The following is a 22744-nucleotide window of genomic DNA, read 5'->3' on the forward strand; positions in this document are numbered from 1 at the left end:
AGTATTACAAGCACTAACGTGGAATTTGCACTTGGTTGTACGTGAACTTCCTCTCCGTTAACAAGTTCCAGAAATGTATAGACTTATATACATACATGCATACAAAGATATGTACATACACAAACATATGTACATATACACATAAAAGGGGGTAGCATGTAAGATGCCATTTACAAATTAGTATTTCAATTTGGAAATCCTTTTTGGACATCATAAATGTGAACCTCCATATTCCACTCAAGGATGGGGAGTATGATTTCCCTCAGATTGGCAACGTAAGTGCAAATTTCTCCACAGTGTATTTATTGCATTATACGGGCTAGAAGGAGGATTAGGGAAATATAAATATTCAATATATGAAAACAAAAAACTATCAAAACTTCCCACGCAGTTGTTTCATTGCTAGTGTCCATCCATCTTCCGTTGCCTATGGGATTTCTCATCCTCTCTGCTATCATAAAAATAGATTGCATTGGTCATGCAGTGAATCTTGCTCCTGCCTTTATTTAAAATACTGAAAGAATAAACTGCTTTAGGAGAATGATTTTTCTTAGGAATCATCTTTTCTATATTTCTTTCTAGAAGTATCATGTTCCTTGCCTGGCCAAACCAGAGATGAGTATATACCTCATAAAATTTCTCTTTAGTAGTGAGGCTTTTCCTGCTCAACCTATTTAAAAGAGTAACCCTACCCACTCTGCACTGACCAGTATTTTTTATCTTCCTTCTTTGCTTTGTTTTACTTGGTAGTACTTATTGCTATCTGACATTCTATACATTTACCTACCTATTTTACAGACTGCCTTTCTCTCCCCAGTAGAACATGAGCATTACATGGGCAGGGATTTGTCTCTCTTATCTTCACTGCTGTATTTTTAGCATCTAGAGCATCTAGAGCTATACCTGGCACATTTTATTCACTTAACAAGTATTTGTCAAATGAGTGAACTAAAAAGCCATTAGACTAGAGTAATAGAGGAAAAAAGAAACGTTATATTGGGCCTAAATCCACATATTTGTATTTCAAATATCTTTCAACTAAACACTCATACATTTGCTTCTACCTAGTGTCCTTATGACAAATTCACCTGTTTATAAAACTGCACTAACAGATGAATGGATAAAAAAGATGTGGTACATATATACAATGGAATATTACTCAGCTGTAAAAAGGAATGAAACTGGGACATTTGTAGAGACATGGATAGACCTAGAGACTGTCATACAGAGTGAAGTGAATCAGAAAGAGAAAAACAAATATCATATATTAACACATATATATGGCATATAGAAAAATGGTACAAATCAACCGGATTGCAAGGCAGAAATAGAGACACAGGTGTAGAGAGCAAACATACGGACACCAAGTGGGGAAAGCAGGGAGGGTTGGAGGGGAATGAATTGGGAGATTGGGATACCAAATTGTACACTCTAAATACATGCCGTTTACTGTACGTTAACTGTATCTCAATAAAAGTTCTTAAAAAAAGAAACTGCATTGATATAATTTCATATATTCTGTTATTTCCATGCTTAAGAAAAACTTTATAGGGAGTTATTATAGCTTTATAATACTTTATTTTTATTATTGTTTATATGTAATAAATTATATATAATATGTTTATTATAATTTATTTATTAATTATCTTTATTAAAATAAGTATTATATCCCATTTATCCTTACTAAGAAGAATAGGAGCACAGAAAGAATTCTAAAGGCCTTTGCCAGTGTTTGAAGAAGATTATACTCTAAAGTGAAGACAGCCCTGCAATGGTGTTCCCTACTGAATTCTAGTGAGAAATGTTCTTGACAAGCCTGTTCTGAAGTACTTTGCAGATATGTCCCTGCACATTTGCCCAACCCTACAGAAAGCAAGATGCCAAAGCACAGTGTGTACACTGAACAGTTGGATGCCAGTGCCGGACTATAGCTAAAAGTAGAAGGAGAAAAAAATCTTCACCTGTTACTAATAAAATGTAAATTATTATAGAGAAATATAGCACATTGTTCTTCAAGATAGTTTTGGTTTTATTCTGGTTTGTTTTGGATTTGGGTTTTTTTTTTTTGTTTTTTGTTTTTTTTGGAAATGCATGAAGTTCTCTGGTTAATTTGGAGCACGATAACCAAATACGGTTAATTTCTTAACAGGGAAATATCTATCAGATTCATCCTCTCCATGCCATATGGTTTTCAGACGATTTCTAAGCAGAAAGCTACCATGAAGACAATGAAAGCAAATGTAGCATATGGGCAGGATAAACAATCTTAAGAAGCAAAAGTTGCAAAGTAAAGAAAGCCTTTCCTACTCAAGTTGGCACACTGATCTTCTTTCCCCACGCTCACCACCTCCCACCACCAGATGTTTAAAATAGGCACTCACGTTTTTATGGTTCACACACTTCATGAGGACCAGCTCCCGGTAAGCTCTCTTGGCATGTGTTTGGTTCTGAAAGGGTCTGCTGAGCTTCTTAATGGCCACATTTCTGTCAAGCACAGCATCATACGCAGCACTGCAGAGACCCAAGAGCAATCCAGAATTAAGAACAAAGGAGCCCTTAGAATTTCTGCCTACCATAATAAAGATATGGATAAGGAAAATACTAGTTTGGAATTCTACTCAAATACCTGCTTCTCAAGTCACATGTCAATCAGGCTGTAAATAAAGACATAAGAGTGACTAGTATAGAAACATTCTACTTGCTAAGAAAAGAAAAAAGAGTATCTTGCCAAGAAAACAGCATGTAATTACATCAGTGAGTCGGGGACAAAAGAAGAAAGAAAAGTGCTCAACTTTTCCACTAGCCATGTGACTGTGGCAAGTCATTTCATCTTGCTGGGCTTGAATTTCTCATCTATTAATATGTGACATCTAGCTATAGAACGTCATTGTTCTTTGATTATTTTAAGTGGACGTTCACTCCTTCCCCATTCACAGGAACCAGTGATGTTAATTGCCATGAATGCACAGGTGGGCTGATGCTCAAAGGACATTCATTAACAATAACAAAACTTGAAATAAGGAATGCAATCAGAGAGGATTTCAGAAGCATAAATAACTGCATTTAAATACAAAGACAGAAATGAATGCTACTAACATTTGAAGCTTTCAAACCATTTGAGAATAATTTACCATGCTTTATGTTTCTGCCATACTCAGAATACATGGGTATAGGGATCAAATGAATGTTAGTCTCTTCTTGTTAATATTATACCCAATGAACCCACTCACAAAGTTTTTTCCATCTCTGCAAATTTGTGTTGTCCTGGATTTTGTCATAGTTGCAGGAAGGAAGACAGCAACCTGTATCCTGCTGATCTATTGAACTGAAGTGACATTAACCATCTAGGGCTCATGCCACTAAACTGAAAGATAAAGAAAAGGATTGCTATATTGCAAGATAGAGATAGAATCACAAGAAAAGTTTGGACAAAGTCTTAGAGTGCATCTCGTCCAAGCCTCCACATAATACTTATTCCTCTCTAAAATATCTCCATCAAATTTTGTCCAGTCTCTGCTTGAGCATCTTCAAAAACCTGGATCCCTTTATATAAAGGCAGCTCATTCTGTTGTTGTACAGCTTTGAGAGTTAAAAATGTCATCATTCTAATAAACAGAGTTGTTTCTCTGTGATTTCTATCAACTACTATCAGCGCTGCCATCCAGGGCAACTCAAAATAAAGTGCTCCCATTTCATCATGATGGACCCGTAATGTTTGAAATCCATTAAAGAACCTTCCACAACATCTGGCCTGCTTTATAAGCATTCACTAAGCACTCAATAACTCACAGCTTTTCTTATTTCCCCCCTAAGTCTTTTCTTTCTTAAGCTAAATATCATCAATGTCCTACCACCATTTGTCAGAGTGTGATTTCAAGTCCTAGTCCCATCTGGTGAGTTCCCTCTGAATATATTCCAGTCTGTTGATATCCTCTGAAAATGACATTGTTACTCTAAGCGTGGAGTGTCAGTGAAGACTAGGGAAAGGCTATCAACTCCTTCATTATTCACTTGCTCATTCATTCTGTTGACACAGTTAATACAGCTAAGTCTGTCGTGGTTCCTTTGATAAATGCATCACACACTGTTGATCCACAGTGAACCTATGCTAATTAGAAATACTGTCTTTTTAAAAACTTGTGCTGCTATTCAACTCTGTATTTCAGCACTGGTACTTCTATTCTTGTGTTTGTTCTTGTTAACCCATCAATGTCAGCACAAGTAAAGAGCCAAATGGGCCTACATCTGATAGGTAGTGTACAAGGGCAACAGTGAATTTGGAAATACAGGAATTAAACTTCTTTCCGAAACTAAGAAATTGTATCAGCAGGAAACTGATCAGAACCGTCACCTTAAAGAGAAAGATTCAATTTTAAGCCAAAACAACTTAGGTCAAGTGATTAAAATATCTAAAGAAAAAATAGCAGTTAGTCATGTGGGCCTAAGATGGAGTCAGAGAAGCAAATTCTGGTATCACCTGGTGAAATAAGAAAGTGCCTTCTCAGGTCCAGGGATCCAGTCAGCCAAGTGGACATCCCTACTGTGACTGTCAGAGAATTCAGCCAGTTAGCAATCTGATCTGTGTCTCCTTGGGCTGATTCTATCCTCTGCAGTCAAAATTCTGCCCATCAGGCTCTCCTTCAGAATTCTGCATGCAAGAATTCTGTTCATATTTGGTTAGCTTGACTATTACATTTCTTGTAATTTAATAAATCAGCATCTGGTTTCATGTGTGAGCCTTTAGTGCGGCTTGTCATTGTGAGTTTGAGTCCCTGAGATACCGAACAGATACTGCAGGACAGTAGGCCCATGGGGGATGACTGAGAAAATGCCGCCCTCCAGGGATCTTTGCAGGTTCTGGCCAGTTTCTCCTAGAAATGTTGTGATATTCTCTCTCCTTCTGGTACATTTTTCTTAAAGCAGTTCTAAGTCTGAATCTCAGCACTCCTGCTTACTAGATGTGAAGCTGTGAGCAAGCCACTTACACTTTCTGGCATCAATTTCCTCATACTTAAAAATGGAGATAATAACAAGCTGATAAGATTGTGGTAACGAGTAAATGAGGTAGCACCTCACCTAGAGTGTGCACTCAATAAATAATGACTGTTACTATTTTTTTTATTTTATTTATTTATTTATTATTTTTTTGGGGGGTACACCAAGTTCAATCATCTGTTTTTATACACATATCCCCGTATTCCCTCCCTCCCTCAACTCCCCGCCCACCCTCCCTCGAGTGGACTGACTTACTATTTTTGAAGTCAGTGTCCTTGCTGGAGTCATTGTGTAATGCAGGGCAGGATAAAATATATGTATTATATTTATGTGCTATAACTGGACATGTACCTACTAATCAGCAGTTTTTAATATTTCTACTAATTACAAATCCATTCAACTATACCACTATCTTGACCACATTTCATAAGTTTGTCCCACGATATAAAAGACTGAGACAAAAGCCTTGTTAAAATCCAGATACATATAGCCATATGTATACATACATATAGTTCTATTACCTACCACTTTAATATGCTATTTGGTGTGATTTGTTTTTAATGAAACCTCTATTCCCATGATCACTACACCCTTTCTTAATGACTCACGGGGTATCTTTTCTGACCAATACTAGGACAAATGTCAAAGTTCAGCAGGTGTCTCTTATAACCTCCTTCCTCCTAAAGAAATAACGTTTGCCTGTCTACAGTTGCATGGAATATGGTGGTTTAGCTCACTGAATGTTCATTTACCCCCTTGTAACACGCCATCCTGTACTGAAGAGACTGGAGAGACACACATACAATTCCCAGATGCTTTTGCAGCTGGTACTCTGGATTCCAATATGGTCCTGCCAGGCAGATGCAACCATGGGAGATTCATAAGGCAAAAGTGAGGATGGTGATCTTCGAACGTTCGTAGTTAGCAAGCAGGGTCTCTCAGGAAGAGGTGACATTTTCTTCGGAGGCGGTGGTTCATGTCATTGTCCAGACGGCTGGGTAGGAAGATGGTTTGAAGCAGAGGCAGCTGAGGTCCCCAGGGCGCAGTCTCCAGCACGATGGGGTGGCAGTGATGGTAATAAGGAGCGCACAGTTCCAGCTCTGTGATCGTCACATCTCGCTTACAGTCGTGTATTCTGGAAGCTCAGCTTTTCTAGGATATTCTCAGAGGTCAGAGCTCCCATGCTGATTCATCTCTCTCATGTCTGGGCGTCCTTCCAGGAAGCCCAGACTAGAGCCCACTTCTCCAGGCCTTCCAATGATTTTGCAAGCACCCAATTTACCGTATTACATCTTTGGCTACTTATAATGTTTCTGTCTCCTGCCATGAACCCTCGCTGACACCACAATCTTTCCCATTTTCTATAATTCCTCAGTGATTACTGGCAGCAGTTTAGCAAATACATCTGCAAATTGGCATCACTGGTTGCTGCATAGTCATGAATTAATGTCTGAAAGGTTTTTGTTATTCTTAAGTCCTTTTTTTGAATCTTGTTCTACAGAATCTTACTTTATTTCTTTTGGTGGTTTTTCTTTTTTTTTAATGAAGGTGAAAAAAGAGATAAATCTTTATGACGTTTTCCCAGCAACTTCTAGCAACTTTCCAGCAATTCTGCTGACAATTTTCTAGCAATTTCTTGACATACAGTACTAACTCACCTCCACTTCTACCAGGTTTATTCATAAAAGGAAGATACAGCCTTCTGTTGTGATGCTCCTGTCATTTAATCCAGTTTTATGATGTAATAAAGCTGTTTACCTCCTTGAATGTATTTATATACACACACACACCCCTCCCTGTAGACAAGTCTTATTTTCAACATAAAATCAGCTGTTTTGATTTTTTTCCTGCTGGAAATTGCAGACAACCTCTTGCAAAGATTTCTTCTTCCTAAGTCATAATCTTTTAATTGATAATCTCTCTTGTTCTCCTTCCCTATCACATTTAAAATGTTCTTCATCAATATTAACGTGTTTGTGGGCAAAAAAATTAAAAATTAAAAAAATAAACCAAAAAATCCCTAGGCATTATGAGAAGAACTTTATGTCTTAAAAAATAAAAATTAAAAAACCTTATCATTAGAGCATCTTAAACATCTTAAGCCATAGCTGGGCAAGCCAAATGCTGTCCTGGAATATATGCTGACCGTTCACTGCTCTTTTCCTATGTTCCCATGTTATCACTTTGACCTTTACCAAAGGCCTGGACTTTAATCGAAAATGGTCAAAAAATCTCTACCCAGTGCCCTCCAACATCTCACCTTCATGCCCAAACATGATGGTCCCTAGACATGCTATCAAGACACTGACTCCACCACACGTTGGCCAACCTACAAAATCACCTCTGCCTCAGGGCGTTTGCATTTTCTTTCTGCCAGGCATGCTCTTCCCACATCCCCACTTGCCTGACTCCATCTTGTAATTCAGGTTTCAGCCTACATACCATCTCCTCAGTAGAGGCCTTCCCTAATCCCCTTATCAAAACACAACAGTTAATTTTTTTGCTTGATTAATTTGTCATTGAATTGCTTGGCTACACCAATTTGGTTATATTTTGTTAGAGATACTTTTGATTACAAGTAATAGAATTATGACTAATAGTGACTTTACTATTAAAGTTATTCATTATGTCATACAACGGAAAGTCTAGAAGTAGGCATATCCCAGTTTCAGGAATACATTATAACTCTCATGAGCCCTAGGCACTTTTGGCTTCTGATTTTCTGCAAATTGTTCCTAAGCATGTTGAAAAAAAAAGCTAATAACAGAAATCCATTAGTGCATCAAAGGGAAGTGTAGGTGCTGTGATGCGCTGCTAAGATTCCCCTTCAGGAATAAAGGACTTTTTATCCCAGCTGCTGGGAATGCTGCTGGCACACAGCCCCAAGGCTCTTAGCCCCCTTTGGTTACAGCCTCAGCTGAAAAGAGCTGTCTAACCAAAGTGACACTCTTCCTGGGCAGACTTCAATCAGAGACTAATAAACCTGGGATTATGAAAGGCTGCCAGTTCACCCTAACTCAGGACAGCTAGGAAGGCTCATTCCCTCTTCAAAATACCCGAGAGTCAGCTGAGGTGTCCATTGAGATTTCACTGCAGCTGAACTTCTGCCTTTGCCTCCTTCCCTTCCTTTCCACAGCTGTAAACCCCCAAAGCACTCCCTAATAAATCTCCTGCATATGATCACCATCTCAAAGTGTATTTTCTGGATAAAGCCACATTTGACCAGCAGTAACTCATGGCCAAATACAGCAATAAGCTGTGGAGTTTGCCCGGATCTTTTTCTAAGCAAAAGGTAGGGTCCCATTGTGGATGAAGGTGGCTGGGCTCAGAGCTCAATACCAAGAAAACCATTTCACCTATGCAACAAACGAACCTAGGTGACCAAGCCTAGTTATATACATTCTAATCAAAACCACTTTGCACTTGATGAATAACAGAGCTGAAGCAGGGGTAGCAAGGGGCTCAGAAGCCAAGCCCTGAAAGATAGTACCAAAAGTAGCAACTCTTCCAAACACTAGAAATTGAACTAGTACTCTACAGCCCTTCAGCAAACTGGTGTCAGGGGAAATCATGCAAAGACTTACCACATGGATGACGAATGTGGGACTAGAGAAACTCATCAGCACAGAAAATAGATGATAGTAAAGAATATGGTTAACCTAAGCACAATGCAACCATATTCTTAGAAATTGGGTTGATGGCATTGGAGAAGAATTGAAAGCTCCCAAAAAGGGATTTCTTCATCTCAGTGAGATGGAGTGATAGGGTGCAAGTAGGTGCCGCCTCACTTGATCTTCTTTTATCTTTGTGACAAGTTTTCTCATGGTCACCCTGCTGCCCTTAGTGACCATGTAGTACACCATCCATGTATGATCCAGCTCATGATTTAACCCACAAAATCCACAAAGCTGCCAGGCTGCTATTTGATAGGCTAAGTAGGAAACCTGGGAAATTACAGTTTAGCTTGATACAAAATATATGAGAGTACAGAGGCTGGTCAGCCTGCTGTAAAGCATATAGTGAGGATATAGAAAGTAGTCAGAATATTCTTGCTACACTGATGTTGCCATTTGTGTGGCATAAACCTATAATTATTACTTTTTAGTGTTTAGTAAAGCTTTTTTAACTTTGAAATAAAAAATAAATAAAATTGAGACTGTATATTTAATTAAAATACTATAAGCTATATATATATACTATTATAGTATATATAATATAGTATATATAGTATAGTATACTGTAGTAATATAGAGTGTGTGTGTATAAATATATATATATGATAGTAATAGCATGCTATACTATTTCTCATGTTTTCTTAGGCATGACTAATGAAAACCAGAAAATAATTCTCCTAAAGGAACATCATTATCTATTTCAAAATTAGCAATTAATTTAAGACCATGCCCAAAGACAATAATTTAACACATGAACCTACAAAAAATGCATTTGAACCATGACTTTTCATTTAGATCAAATGACTGTTCTTCTAAATTAATTTTACTTATTTTCTATCCCAAGGGGTTTTATGGATATGTACAAAAAGTTAAGCAACGGCTTGTTAATGTGTTGCCTCCATTAGCAGAAAAATAATTTTGAAAGCATTTAAATTATGTCTGCTTTATATCATTTTACCGAATCATTTTACCTGCTTTATATCAAATGCTTCAAATATAAAATCAGAACTTTTCAGTAATAGCTAGATTTTATATAGTATAGTAGAAACTATACTAAACTATAGTATAGTTTGATTTTCTATAGTTTCTATAGGTTGTGATGCAAAAATAATTCACATTGAGTCCAAGCAAACTGCAATATTCTACAAATCAAAATAGAATTTGTATGTGCCAAGATCTGCAAATAGAATATATACATAATTAGAATAACTTCATTACAAAATTTTGGAGACAAAGCTGATGTTGAATCAAAAAAAATAAAGATGCTTCAGCAAGGCAGTTGGCATTTCTTGGCACCCCTTATAATTCTGATTGAGGAACAACTTTTTTGTAAATAAACCCTAAATTTCAGATTTTTTTTCCAAAATCACTTAGAAATCTTTAACCATAGTATTCAGTAAATGGAGCATCCCAACACTTCAAGTCTTGAAATTTTAGGGAATAGCTATTATTATAAACAAATAATACTTGCAAATAAAAGCACACTGAAATGTGGTGGAAGGAACTGAAGCAAGAAAGGAATTGAACAAATCAAACAATAAAATCACATTGAAAAAAGTCTTCTTCAGAAAAATACAGTGAAACTGTATTATAAACAGGGCTAGGAAGTTTCAGTTGATTAAAATACATAAAGATATATGAAGAATAATCATTCTTCTTATATTTTTAATATTTAGGTAATCAATATAAATACAGTTTAAAATTTTATTTGTATTTGTATTCTTTTAAGTAAAACAAGTTTCAATAGCACTATTTTGACACCCACCAATGTATTTCAGTGTGCCCTTTCACTGTCAAATTTTCCCAGCTTAGACATAAATGATATGGTTCCTGCTGCTGGCAACCACTGTGCTTCTTGTTGAAGAGGTTTTGCACATTGTTTCCACAAGATGGAAGAGGCAGAAGCAAAGAACTGCTCTTCCTGGGTGATTGCTACACTCTTACCTTCGGCCATTTCCTGGTAAAAAAAATTCAAAGCCTGATTTCTATTTAATAGTTTCATTTTAATAAGATTTTCCTTATAAATCCACATAAAGGTTAGGTGAGTATCAGAACCTGGATGACGTCAGAGTTAGCTAAGGAGTGGAAGTGTATCAGGCACTTTATTTGTACAAGTAACTCTATTCTGAAATGGCAACTCTCAAATTCGCCATGTAGTAAAAATGTGCTATGTCCAAAATTAACGGCGCTAAAGACAGTAAGATGTTCCTTTGGCTCAGAGGTTGACACCTGCCAAATTAATGAGATCCATTAAGTGAGCCACAGGAATTGCAAATGGTTCCCGCGCACAGGACATAGTCATGACAGGAGTAAGCTTCATTGCCCAGCCCACGGGCCCACTCTCTCTGCCTCCGTGCCTGCCCCAGCACAGCGCTTCTGCCTTGATGACTGCCGTCCATTGGCCTGACGACTGGGGCAGCTCCGCTAACGATGGATGACCCCCAGCGCCTCTTGCCTCTGAAAATGTGTATCAGCTATTATTTACGGCCCCTGGATTTCCTTCTTTTGTTGCTGCTCTGTTCCTCTTTGTCTACTATTTATCGTTTTTAATTCACCTCCCTGACTCCCGTATTTGGGCTGATACTCATGAAATTGAATTCTATATCTGCAACAGTTTGTCTGTATGATCATTACAGTACCCTTATCATCAATCACCTTGTATTACATTTTTTGCTATCCCCAGAGTTGCTGTGCTCCTTAGTGGTCGAAATCCAGAAGGATTTAGCTCTGTATCCCCTATAGGTTTGTTGCATGGAATTATATTTGCTATTGCTAGATGTTTATGTCCAGAGCTTTAAATGTGTTAGGAAAGTGGCGTTACATAAGCTAAGGACAAGATTCAAATAAATGAAACAGCATATTTTAACTTAATGCTGTGTTACTCAAGACGCCAAGATATTATCCGGCTAAGATGTCTTTCGCAAAGCTCCTGACTCACATATACAGTTATCTACTGACCACCCCTAACTGGATGTCTCAGAATTATCTGAAAATTAATATGCCTGTAACTGAATAAACCTCTGATTTCCCTCTCAACTTGTTTCTCACTTAAACATTATTTATTCAGGTGTAGAAATTATCTTGATTTTTCTCTTCTCATCTCCTCCCCATGTCCAATTCATGAAGGTCTGTATTTTCTTCCAATGTAAATTTTCAAATTAATCCACTTAACTCTAACTCCACTTCCACTGCCGTGAGCTACATGTACGACAGAGACTGCTCCTTAAATGGTCTCCGGACATTAACTCCTTCTCCTCAACAGTCTGCACCTCGCCATCCTCAGAGTCTCATCCTATCTGAATTGGGCTATCCACAGCACATTATTTTGTGTCTGAGAATCCTGCTCATTTTTAGTGCTTGTCAAGAAAATGTCTTGAAGTAACACAGCATTAATAAAATAACTAATAGAACCTCATAAATTGTTACAAAAATTGTTGGCTTAGCTTAAAAAAACCAGCCACACTGCCTGATTGTAAGTTCAATGAGGGGAGGAACCACGTGTCTTGATCACCTCCCCCCCGCCGCAGTTTTATTGTGATATAATTGACATATAACATTGTACTAGTCTAAAGTGCACAACAAAATTATTTGATATGTGTAATATATTGCAAAATCATTACCGCAATAAGTTTAGCTAACATTCATTTCATCACCTTACTTAGTTACAAACTTTTCTTATAATGAGAAGTTTTAAGACTTATTCTCTTAGCACCTTTCAAATATACAATACAGTATTGCTAACTATAGTTACCATGCTGTGCATTACATCCCCAGGACTTATTTATCTTATAAAAGGAAGTTTATCCTTCCGACCACCTTCAACCATCCCTCTTCCCACTCCTAGCCCTGCCTCTGGCAACCGCCAATGTGTTTCTATATCTATGAGTTTTATTTTTTTCAGATTCCACATATAAATGTGATCATATGGTATTTATCTTTCTCTGACTTATTTTACTTAGCATCACGCCCTCAAGGACACAAATGGCAGGATTCTCTTATTTTTTAAGGCTGAATAATATTCCATTTTATATGTATATATATATCATATTTTCTCTATCAATTCATCCATCAGTGGACACTTAGGATGCCTTCATGTCTTAGCTATTGTAAATAATGCTGCAATGAGACTCATTCACTTTCGTTTGCATTGAGAGTGTAGTAGTGTCTGGCATCTAGTTGGCCCTAAATAAGTATTTTTAAACAAGTAAACTAATCAGTTATTGAAATACTCCTAATGGTAGAGCAAAGTGATTATAGGTCTCAGATTTCTACAAACATGGGTTAAATAGCGTATTTTTGAAGTCATATGGTTCATTGTTAAAATTCATGTAAAATTTGTATTTTAATTCCATATATATCCATATTTGTTTTAATATAAAATTTCATTTCCCCATCAATACTTCAGTCTTCACATGAAACTGGAGTTCCAGGCAGACCTGCCATATTTATCGTGGGCTTCGAGTGTTCCTTGCTTGCTGCACCAGCACCCTTTCCCATCCAGCCCTTACCCTGAAGCAAAAAGACTCCAGTTTGAAAAATGGGAGATTAACAAACAGGTGGTTTTCTTTTCACCAAAATTTTGTTAGTATTTCTAGACAACAATAATGTGACTGTAGTTTCTTCCACCAGTAAATGTTTTCCTAATAGAAAATAATTTAGCAGATTCACTTTAGGAAAGATCAACTAGATTCATCCTCACATTGATAGCTACTGATGTGAAGCCGAGGTAAACCCAAAATGTGAAGACTTAATATAATTGTTAACTCTAGGTCAAAAAAAAAAAAACTATGCATAGGCAATTTTGATTTTCTTGTGTTGTTATTCAAGTAATCATAGACACTGGGATTGGGTTTCTTCCAACAAGAAATTTCATTATTTATATAGCACAGGTTGTCATTAACTTAGGCAGGAAAAATCTTGGGTTGCTAAGTTTTATGCATGCAATAATCTTATAAGACAGGCACTCTTATTATTGCCATCGTTCAGGTGACAAAACTGAAGCTTAATAATAACGACTGGTACTTATCAGTTCCAAGCAGTTTTTTCTCCCAATTCATTTTCTTCTAAAGTTCTTAATACTTTCTATATACTCATTTGATCCTCACCAAAATATATGAAATAAGTATTATTATGATCTTGCTATAGTTATTTTTACTATTATTGCAACTTTTCCACAAGTTTAAAATTATTTCAAAATAAAAGTTTGACATCTTTATTATAAATATATAGGAGTACAGCACACATTTCAAAATTAAAATGTAACATATCATATGACTGTGATGGTGTGAGATCTCTTAATTTTTCTCTAGTTTTTAATATTAGAATTTTCTACATTTTCTTTATTATCTCTATTATTAAAGCCAAAATTACAAATATCTGAGAGACATTCCACTAAGATGGCAGACTTTCTGATTCTTATTTCACAGTTAATTCATCTTCATTCATTTATACACTCAACAAATAGTTAATATTTATTTAGATAATTGAAAGAGTTGATAATAGAAAAATCACTTCATGATAATAACCAAATTTTGTATTTATTGTCTGGACAGATATTATTAGCTAATGCTGTATTTTTACAGAAAATTGACAAACTTGTAGAGCTAAGGAAACTGAGGCACAGAGTGGTTAAATAACTTCTCATGAGATAATTAGTACCTGAGTGATCTGGGGATAGAATGCTCTCCAGTTAAAGCTTTACTCCTTGCGTTTAGAAAAGAAACAAAAATTGAGCTTCCAGGAAACATAGTAAAGCATTAAAAAAAATCACAGATTTTTTTTATTAGATAATTTCTTTGACAGACATGGTAAAACCAGATAAATGGCTGGTAAATTCTTCAGGTGTTAGTTGTTTTTTGTTTGTTTTAAGCTAACACGAAGATTATTCAGCAAAGATTTGTTCTATATAATATTCTTCTCACAAAACCTATCTTCTTAAGACTTTTAAACAGTGATACGAAATTGGCACTTTGAGACTATACATTGGAATTTCTTGTGCACGACTATCTAAAAAGAACCACACCGGTCAAATACAAGTATTGATTTTACTTCTAAATGCATGCCTGCCTCTTGCACTCTCCCCCATCTTCCTGTTGGTTGGTATCATTAACAACCTGTTTACTGACCTCCAAATGGGTTTCCTGACCAGCCAGTGTTAACAGCCCTCCCACTGCATCCTGCTTTTGTGGTTTTATGTGTGCTCCAATTAGGAACCCAAGGCACCCAATGCTCATAAGCACCAAAGTGGAAAAGAGATTTATTTATGTACTCTTCTGTGATGCAGTCTGAGTTTAGAGAAAGGTCAGAATGCACAACACTCACTTTAACAATAATAAAAATTCTCTTCTCACAAAGGTTCTTTCTGTGTCACTGGTAAAGATTAAAGCATTGTGAAGCATGTGTGTGTGTGTGTGTGTGTGTGTATGCACACATGCATATGTATTTTTATTAATCGTCTATTCTGGGACACCATAATTAACATAGAGATGAAACCACATGAACACAAATTCTACTTCCTCTAAGATTATAAATATAATACCTCTCTCTGTCCTTTGGCTAAATACTATAAGGAAATGGAATTCCATTGCAACATTTCTTTTTAATTTGAACTAATACTGTTTTGAAAATAGAGTTCATTTAAGACTGTTACATGGCTATCTCTTTATTCACTCAGTAGAAATGTACTGATCTTCTATTATGTCCCTATTTTTACTTATTGGATACATTTATTGGAATAAAATAAAAAACTTCATAGAAGCAGGTTAAATTTTACTAGATCATGTCACATGTTACAAAAGTAAGCAAAAATTTGCTAATATTTATTGTGATATATACAAAAAAGTACAAGTTAAGTTTCTTATACTCAAAGAACTGTGACATATTGGGGATAACCTAATAAAGGAATAAAACATAAACTGAAATATTAGCTCAAAAATGAGAGAAAAAAATACTAGACTAATGGAAAAGTCTAGTTTTAAGGAAATATGGAGGATGACAAAGAGGATAATTGCTAGAGGTGATAAAATGGTGTAGGATCTAGTTGCAAGTGTCGGGATTAGTTTATACAGGATAAAACACTGCACAGCATCAGCCAGAAACGTAGCCTAAATGGGTTTAGATGCCAGTACATAGGTAGAGATGGTGGTGGGGAAGAGACTGTTCATTTCTGTTGGCTTTTAGTTTTGCAGTGAAATAGGAAGCAAGATCATCAGCTGAGAGAAAGGATGCAGGAAAGGTTGTTTTGAGGGCAGAGTGAAGGGATAAAATTGTCACCTAGGTTGGTAGAAATGTAATGGGCTAGAGATTCTGGGCAGTAATAAAGTCCCACTTAATCTTTTGGTTTTGAATTTAGGAGCAAACAGTCAACATGACTAAATGTTTTTCTCCAGCCACATTTATCTGTCTTAGTGGGGAGGAGTTAGATTTAACCAGCATTTGAGTTTTGCCAGGAAGGAAGAGAAGATAACTGAGAGTTTATATATGGGATAGATTATAATATGAGACACAATATCTAGACTATGTAAGGAGGAAAATGAGTACATGAGAGTGGTCAGGAACAGAGAAATGATGGAAAATCATAGATTGTAGGTCCTTGTGGAATTGGAAATAGGGTGCTAGTATCAAATGTATCACTCACTCTAGAAACAAAATTTTCAATTGAAGTAGTTAATTTAGCTTTGTTTTTATCATTGAAAACATATATAAACAAGATCTTGTGGGTAGTTTTTCTTGTTTAGTTTTTATTATGTAGCTAACAGGCATTCAGTAAGTTCAAGAGTCAAGGAGAAATATAGAAAATAATAAACATGGAAAATTATCACTGCAGATGCGGCATTGAATTTGAGGATTTAATAAAACCCAGATTGCATGTCAAAACTAATATATCAGTTTTGAAAAGAACAGTTAGGGAAATATCTACTTAGCTAGGAATTTATCTTAGCATCTGTACTAGTTGTTGTATTTTTAAAACAAGAACTATAATTTTCCCCTGTTTATATCATAAACTATAGCTTTATTGCAGTTTCAAGGTAGAAAATGAGAAAGGGAAAAGAAAAGAGGTCCCGTGAGTTTGTGATCAAATTATTGGCAGCATGTTGTGCCAAAAATGCAATCAGTCAATTGTTTCAGCATAAATCCTGTGTATAAGTCAGTAACTAATGTAAAGTGTTAATGTTAAAAAATGTTCTCCTTGCCACTATTTTTAAATCATGTTATTTATGAGACAATGCAAATAGCATTTTACATGAATGCTGACACCAACTATCAAAATACCATATTTAAATTAGAAAATAAGAGTTTGAAATACTGTCTTGAAAAACACAGCTGACAATATTTAATGAGTAATGAAATAAATTGAAGTGTGCCAGATTAGAAAGGGGTTATCAAATATGAACTCAATGAAATACCAACCTAGAACTTAATTCCAGGGGTCACCTCATTTTTGTTCTGCCTTAGTCAGATGATAATATACTGTTCCAATAAAGTTCTGAAATAATGAGTTAAGCAATTTATGTAATCCTTCATACTTAGCTAAAACTTGGATACAATTCTTTAATTTTATTGCTGCTGCATGTTGAGTTAAAATATTATCGTATAGCAGTTATTCTTGCAATGATTTTATGTTGCTCTTTGTTGACTGTTGAACAGAAAACTCAAACAGAACACATTCTTTTTGTATTAGGAAATGCATCTAGCCAAACATATTCATCTTATTGAAGATTCAGAGCTAAAATGACTTTTGAAACTATAAAGTTGACTATGATAGCCATAAAAGATACATGTTCAAGACTAAGTCAAACTGATAAATTTTGTCATGTAGTTCAACAAAAATTTGCCTCTAATATTTCTGATCTCAATCTCAACTCCAATTCCTTTAACTTACAAATAATATGCTTTAAAAAAGCAACTCACATGCTGTTTATATTTAAATTTTCTAGAGTTAAGACCACTGTCCCTTTTTACTCCACTTTGTCTTCCATCAACTCCCCCTTGTAAAATGTAGAATCAGAGTGGCTGCAGACATTTTGGGGACCTGACTAACAGGAAATTAAGTTAAGAATAAATTTATTTTGGTTCAGTGGGTTACTACAGGCTTCACAGTCATTTATATATTTAAATTATTGCAATTTTCTGGGATTAGACATGCATGCTAAGAATATTGCAACCACTGGGCACGCTTACCTGGTGCCCAATGTTGTAACAGGAGGTGGCAGGACCAGAAATTATATCACAATGTGAATAGTGCCTGACACCGGAAGTATGCAGGTATGCAGATGGTGGTGGAGAAACAATATTTGAACCATATGAAGCAAGAAGATAGTCTGTAAACAACTTTTTCAACCGTTACAGACCATACATAAAATAGAGTTTTTCCCAAACTTGACAACAATTCTAAACATGTATATGAATTGTGAAGCTGAAAAATGTTTTCTGAACTATCGATAATAAAAGGTAAGTTTTGGATTTCCTAGGTGATGCAGTGGGTAAGAATCTGCCTGCCAATACAGGGGACACAGGTTCGATTCCTGTCCCAGGAAAATACCACATGCTGCGGAGCAACTAAGCCTGTGTGCCACAACTATTGAGCCTGAGCTCTAGAGCCCGTGAGCCACAACTATTGCACTCATGCGCCACAACTACTGAAGCCCACACACCTAAAGCCCGTGCTCTACAGCAAGAGAGGCCACCACAATGAGAAGCCCGCGCACCACAACAAAGAGTAGCCCCGGCTCGCTGCAACTAGAGAAAGCCCACACTCAGCAATGAAGACTCAACGCAGCCAATAAAATAAATAAATAAATAAATAAATAAATAAATAAATAAATAAATAAATAAATTTATTTTTAAAATAGGTAAGTTTTGAAGATATTTGGAAATATCTGATAAAAAGTTTGCATTCAAAATATACAAAGAACCCATGCAACTCAACATCAAAACAAAAACAAAAACAAAAAAATACCACAAGCAACTAGATTAAAACGTGGGCAGAGAACCTGAACAGACATTTCCCTAAAGAAGATATACAGATGGGCAACAGACACATGAAAGACGTTCAACAACACTAATCATCAAGGAAATGCAAATCAAAACCACAATGAGCTATCACCTCACACCTGTCAGAATAGCTATTATGAAAAAGACAACGAATAACAAGTGTTGCTGAGGATGTGGAGAAAAGGGAACACACATGCACTGTTGGTGAGAATGTAAATTGGTGCAGCGACTATGGAAAACAGTATGGAGTTCCTCAAAGAAATTAAAACCAGAACTATCATAGTATCTAGCAATTACACTTCTGGGTATTTTTCCAAGAAAACAAAAACCACTAATTCAAAAAGATATATGCACCCCTATGTTCGTCAGAGCATTATTCACAGTGGCCAAGATATGGAAGCAACCTAAGTGTACATTGATAGATGACTGAATAAAGAAGAGGCGCTATATATGTACAACGGAAGATTAATCAGCCATAAAAATAAAAGAATAAAATATTGCCATTTGTGACAACATGGATAAACCTGGAGGGTATTATGCTAAGCGAAATAAGTCAGATGGAGAAAGATAAATACCATATGATTTCGTTTGTATGTGGAATCTTAAAAAAACAAACATAACAAAACAGAAACAGACTCACAGATACAGAGAACAAACTAATGGTTGCCAGAGGAGAGGGAGATTGGGGGGTGAGCAAAGTAGGGGACAGAGATTAACAGGTACAAACTTCTTGTTATAAAATAAGTCCCAGGGATGTAATGTGCAGCATAGGGTATATAGTCAACAATATTATAATAACTCTGTTTGGTGGACAGATGGTAACGAGACTTATCATGATCATTATTTTGTAATGTATAAAAATATCTAATCACTATGTTGTACACCTGAAACTAATATAACATTGTAAATCAATTACATTTCAATTAAAATTTACTTAATTAAAATTAGAACTTGGGGGAAAAAGGTAAGTTTTGACCAACGATGATAGGAGAAAAACTGAATTTTCTTGCTATCTTCTCTATAGGTAATGATATTTTTAAAAATCATTGTCATATGAAGGCACATTCAAAGACTATGCATCCAAAAACATATTAAAGGAGTATTATATCAGTTAATTACAAAAATATTACTTTTCTAATTTATGATTCTGTGGTATTGGTCAGCTTTTTTTTCAGTTTGCAATCTTTTGTAATTTTTTAAAAAAAATTGACATTTATTTTTCGTTGAAACTTTACCTTTTTAGGGATGCTTTAGGTTCACAGCTACATTAAGGGAATGAACAGAGATTTCCTATCTGCACCCTGCCCCCACACATACATAGCCTCTCTCATCATCAACATCCCCCACGAGAGTGGTACATTTGCTACAACTGATGATACCATATTGACATATGTTCTTCCAAAATTCATAGTTCATATTACATTCCATTGTTTCTACATTCTACGGGTTTGGACAAATGTATGACGACCTGTATCTATCATAGGCTATCATACAGAACCATTTCACTGCCCTAAAAATCTTCTGTGCTCGATCTATTCATCCTTACCCCACCTCATGTAATTCATTTTTATTCTAAACAAATAATTTGCTTTCATTCTTAATTTTATGTTTGTGGTTCTTCTTAGAGAAGTTCCCCTCAAATTTTTATAAGCTTAAGGCCCAGCAAATCCTAGGTGTGCCCTGTCTATAATATAATAGCTAGAACAAACTATTTCACCTTTCTCAAAGAAATGTGCTCCTATGATCTAAATGTTTGTGTCCCCCCAAAATTCATATGTTGAGTTCTTAATGCCCAATGTGATGATATTTGCATGGCCTTTGGGAGGTGATTAGGCCTGAAGGTGGACCCTTATACTTTGGGTTAGTGCTCCTATAAAAGAGGCCCCAGAGAGATCCCTTCCCTTTCTGCCATGTGAGGCTGTAGCTAGACGGCACCGTCTATGAACCAGAAAGTAGACCCTCATCAGACACCAAATCCTCCAGCACCTTAATTTTGAACTTCCCAGAACTGTGAGAAATACAGTCTGTTGTTTATAAGCCACCAAGTTTATGGTATTTTGTTATACCAGCTGGAATGGACTAAAACACATGTCTACAGTTTTGTGTTTAGAGAAAAGTCTGAATTTTAAGAAACTCTTTTGGTGGATGTTAACACATATGAATCTAGCGTACCTAGACAGAATTTTAGGTTCAGACTTTGGGTGTAGAGTCAGACATCTTTACTGTGATGCACTCTGATATTTAGATATTACCAACAATGTAATGTTGACATCCCATTCCAATCCCAATCTAAACATAACACGACCTTAACCACTTCAAGCAGTAGATTCTCTGCTTAAAACCACTGATGACTTACAAATAATGTCTCCAAGGTAACGAAAAACTGCATAAACTTAAAATGAGTAGAAAACTAATCTATTTAATCCAACTAGTTCATTTAATCCAATACTCCACCAAGAGAAGAAATTCAAATATAATATTATTAAGAGATATTCATCCAAACAGCACAGTACTGGCACAAAAACAAACACGTAGATCAAGAACAGAACAGAGAGCCCCGAAATGAAACCGGGCCCGTATGGTCAATTAACCTACAACAAAGGAGACAAGAATATACAATGAAGAAAAGACAATCTCTTCAATAAGTGCTGTTGGGAAAATTGGACAACTACATGTAAAAGAATGGGATTAGAACACTTGCTCACAGCATAAACAAAAACTAAACTCAAAGTGGATTAAAAAGCAACTGAAAGCCTGAAACCATAAAACTCCTAGAAGAGAACATAGGCAGAGCACTCTCTGACATAAATGGTAGTAATTTTTTTAATCTGTCTCCTAAGGCAAAAGAAATAAAGGCGAACATAAACAAATGGGACCTAATTAAACTTAAAAGCTTTTGCATAGCAAAGAACACCACTGACAAAACAAAAAGCCTACTGAACGGGATAAAATATTTGCAAATGATATGACCTATAAGGGGTTAATATCCAAAATACACAAACATTTCATACAACTCGATATCAAAGAAACAAACAACCCAATTAAAAATGGGCAGAAGACCTGAATATACCTTTTTCCAAAGAAGACACACAGATGGCCAACAGGCACATGAAAGAATGTTCAACATCATTAATCATCAGAGAAACGCAAATCAAAATCAAAATGAGGTATCACCTCACACTTGTCAGAATGGCTATTATTAAAAAAACAAAAGAAATAACAAGTGTTGTTGAGGATGTGGCAAAAAGGGAACCCCAGTACATTGTTGGTGAGAATGTAAACTGGTACAGCCACCATGGAAAACAGCATGGAGTTTTCCCAAAAAACTAAAACTAGAACTACCACATGATCCAGCAATTCCGATGCTCGGTATATATCTGAAGAAAATAAACACAGTAACTCAGAAGAAACATGCACCCCAGTGTACACAGCAGCATTATATTATATTACAATAGCCAAGATATGTAAGCAACCTAAGTGCCCATCAACAGAAGAATGGATAAAGATGTGGCATATATATACAATGGAATACTACTCAGCCATAAAAAATATGAAATTCTGCCATCTGCAACAACATGAATGGACCTAGAGAGTATTATGTTTAGTGAAATGTCAGACAGAGAAAGACAAATACTGTATGATATCACTTTATATGTGGAATCTAAAAAATACAACAGACTAGTGAATGTAAGAAAAAAGAAGTAGACTCACAGATATGCAGAACAAACCAGTGGTTACCAGTGGGGAGAGAGGAGGCAGGGAGGGGTGGGGGAGGGGTATGGGATTAAGAGACACAAACCACTAGGTACAAAATAAATAAGCTACAAGGATATATTGTACAGCACAGGGAAATATACTCAGTATTTTATAATAACTTTGGAGTATAATCTATAAAAATATTGAATCACTATGTTGTACACCTGAAACTAATATAATATTATAAATCAACTATACTTTAATAAAAAGAGAGAGTTTCATCCTGCCAGCTTTTGCTTAAAAACTATCAGTAGTCAATTGCTCACACTTTCACAGGGAAGACAACTCATTGATGAATAGCTCTGACTCTGATAAAGTTCTCTCTT

The 22744-nt window shown here is 35.9% G+C and overlaps 1 protein-coding gene across 4 annotated transcripts in view; it reads right to left on the reverse strand.

Moving 5' to 3' along the window:
* MAPK10 (mitogen-activated protein kinase 10) overlaps positions 1-22744 on the reverse strand; it is a 292384-nt gene that overhangs the window by 70815 nt on the left and 198825 nt on the right. For all 4 annotated transcript variants that reach the window (XM_057729534.1, XM_057729535.1, XM_057729537.1 and 1 more), the window contains one exon: positions 2382-2511. In XM_057729534.1, the coding sequence (XP_057585517.1) occupies positions 2382-2511 (130 nt within the window). The remainder of the gene's footprint in view (positions 1-2381; positions 2512-22744) is intronic.

Source organism: Hippopotamus amphibius, chromosome 3, assembly GCF_030028045.1.
Source record: "Hippopotamus amphibius kiboko isolate mHipAmp2 chromosome 3, mHipAmp2.hap2, whole genome shotgun sequence".
NCBI classification, from domain to species: Eukaryota; Metazoa; Chordata; class Mammalia; order Artiodactyla; family Hippopotamidae; genus Hippopotamus; species Hippopotamus amphibius.